The sequence below is a fragment of the Aplysia californica genome, unplaced genomic scaffold, assembly GCF_000002075.1.
Source record: "Aplysia californica isolate F4 #8 unplaced genomic scaffold, AplCal3.0 scaffold00043, whole genome shotgun sequence".
Lineage (NCBI taxonomy): Eukaryota > Metazoa > Mollusca > Gastropoda > Aplysiida > Aplysiidae > Aplysia > Aplysia californica.
Window position 1 is genome coordinate 146,200 of NW_004797313.1, and position 2,761 is coordinate 148,960.

Consider the following 2,761-nt stretch of genomic DNA (forward strand, 5'->3'; position numbering starts at 1 on the left):
CCCCCCTTTTGCGTTATTATAATATGACACTGTCGGAGACACCCACCTGTCGAAGACAATTGTGAGGCAGCGTGGTGGAAACAGGCTCTCGTCAAAATAATACAAGTGAAGAAACTTGCACTTTTCCGCAGGTTTGTGAATTTTAATACAATTTTTGTTTTTTGGCTCAACACCTTTCATGCCCATTAAAGAACTCATTTCTGTGTGGATTTTTCCGAAAAACGTTGAGTAAAGGCGCTAAAAAGAAGTAAATGTTCAGCTACCACGGACTCTTAAGCTAAGGAAATAACTTATCTTTGGTGGCCATTTTCTCACTAATTTTACCTCTGAAAACAACTGACCCCCACCTCCTTCTTTTGCAAATAACTGGACTTGTATTCCAGGTAAAGAGATACTTTTTTCATCCAAATAAAGACAAATGAACAAGTTTTAAGATGATACCAATAACTCTACATGCTCAAAAATTGACGAGAGCCTGATTACCCAACGCTGCCTTACAATTACTTTTCTCATCGACAATGGAGGCCGTCTTTGACAATTTCGAACGCGAAATGTTGTTTTTTGTTAAGTTTTTCGCCGCTGCAAGCAGAAGGCGTGTGCTCAGTTCCTACGAGAGAAAGCTTTTACGGAGTGAATCCATTTGCCTGCCGAGGTGTTGTATCTCATTCAGTCTGGTTTAGCGCTCAAAGGCAGAATTGAAGCGGCCCACATTGTAATAATATACATCGTGTGCAAGGGAAGCACTAACATTTGCAATCAATCAATCAATCAATCAATCAATCAATCAATCAATCTATCTATCTATCTATCTATCTATCTATCTATCTATCTGTCTATCTATCTATCCATCAATCAATCAATCAATCAATCAATCAATCGAGTTGTACGGTGATATGTTCAGTTTCTATTGTATTGCTAACCTTAGCCCTAGGAAGTAAAACGTATAACAATTCTGTTAAAAACAAAGATAATTATTGTATTGTCAAAGTTTACGCCTACTTATCTAATAGGCTTCCACTTTTCATCGGTGATGATGATGATGATGATGATGATGATGATGATGATGATGATGATGATGATGATGATGATGATGATGATGATGATGATGATGATGATGATGATGACAAAGCCATACGGCGAAACGTTAAACGTATTAATATATTTTGGGAATCCTAACATGTCTCAACCTTTTTAATTCTTCGTTTACAATGATGATGATGATGATAATGATGATGATGGTTTAAATGATTCTGAAGAAGTGCTCAACTTTTCTATTCATTATGATGATGATGATGATGATGATGATGATGATGTTGATGATGATGATGGTGATGATGATGATGATGATGATGATGATGATGATGATGATGATGACTTGTATTAGGCTGCAGTTATCCTGATCTGAAGCTGACGCACAATGGCCTTTATCGACTGCTTATGAAATAAATTTTAAAGCAAACACGGAAGAAACATTTTAATAATCTGTTTGCAAGCTGTAGGATAATAAATAATTCACAAGCACAGAAATCTTATTTTTTCCCACTTCAAAGAAACAGGCGTTTTGTTAATAAATTTCTAGCTATCCTTTCTACAAATCCTCGACTTGGGTTGTTAAGAGAGTTTCAACGGCTCTCTTTACCAGAATGTTTGAGATGTACAGGGTGATTGTACGAGATTTAACCGTTTTCATTACGTAATATTTCGAAAAATAAAAGCAACAGAAAACTCAAGCTAAGTATTTTACTCGCATTCAACTTTTATTTCCTGTCTTACAAGTGTTCAATGTGGCTACCACCAGCTTGTCGAGCAACATCAATGCCGTAAAAGAATTTCTCCCAGACGTGTTTCAGCAATCTCGGTCCAAGGTGTTGATCGCTGCTGTTGTTCAATGTTTAAGGTCTTCGGGTAAGTGGGTAGCGGTGATACAAAAACGCGATCTTTTACATATCCCCTCAAGAAAACTTCAAACACGGTGAGGTCTGGGGATTTGGCAGGCTAAGCACATAGAGAAAGGTCTTGGGCCTCTTTCCAACCAAATCATCCCAGGGGCACTTTTTGCTTTAAAACAGTTTTAACCATCAGATGACAGATGCCAATGGGGCGGTGCTGGCCTGCTCCTCCTCCCCTCCCCTGTACCAAGTGACCGTTATCCTATCGCTGTGTGCTTCTCATTATCTCAAAATAAACAGCTGTTTTGCGGGAGTCCGGTATGACCTGGTGTCGGCCTATGCTGACGTCATCCAGGACACCAGGTCCACTTTGAAGTGTCCACTGAGCGGGTGCCGGGAGGGGACGCTGTGTCTTCCTTTCATCAATGGCGACTTCCGGTTTACGGAGATCCGCAAGACAGACAAAGTCCAAGAAAAACCGAAAAACGGTAATGAAAATACAACATGTAGTTAGAATGGGACAAATGTCGAATTTAGTGCTGTTTAATACGCCCTACAAGGTATCGTGAAACAGTCAGGCCTGTGCTAGCCGCCTGATCTGGGGTGGCTGGCGTTTTGCTACTCGAACGAATTCAGTCGATTAGCCTAACGCTACTGGCCCGTGGTGATTTCTGCTACCTCGAGTGGCTAGCATTTTTCTGCCCACCCGGAGCCGGTCACCTAGATCTAGTACTAGATAGCGTAAGCAAGGCCTTGCAGACTTCCGAGCGACATGAAGCAAAAGAGAGCACACTCTGTGTGCGAGTAATTCTGTCTGCGGGGAGAGAGAGAGAGAGAGAGAGAGAGAGAGAGAGAGAGAGAGAGAGAGAGAG

General features: G+C 40.9%; 1 protein-coding gene across 1 annotated transcript in view; it reads left to right on the plus strand.

The window, feature by feature from the left end:
• The first annotated feature begins 2,082 nt into the window (after positions 1-2,082).
• LOC101853225 overlaps positions 2,083-2,761 on the plus strand; it is a 4,750-nt gene continuing 4,071 nt past the window's right edge. The window contains exon 1 of the mRNA XM_005092289.2: positions 2,083-2,377. Coding sequence (XP_005092346.2) covers positions 2,083-2,377 — 295 coding nt within the window. The remainder of the gene's footprint in view (positions 2,378-2,761) is intronic.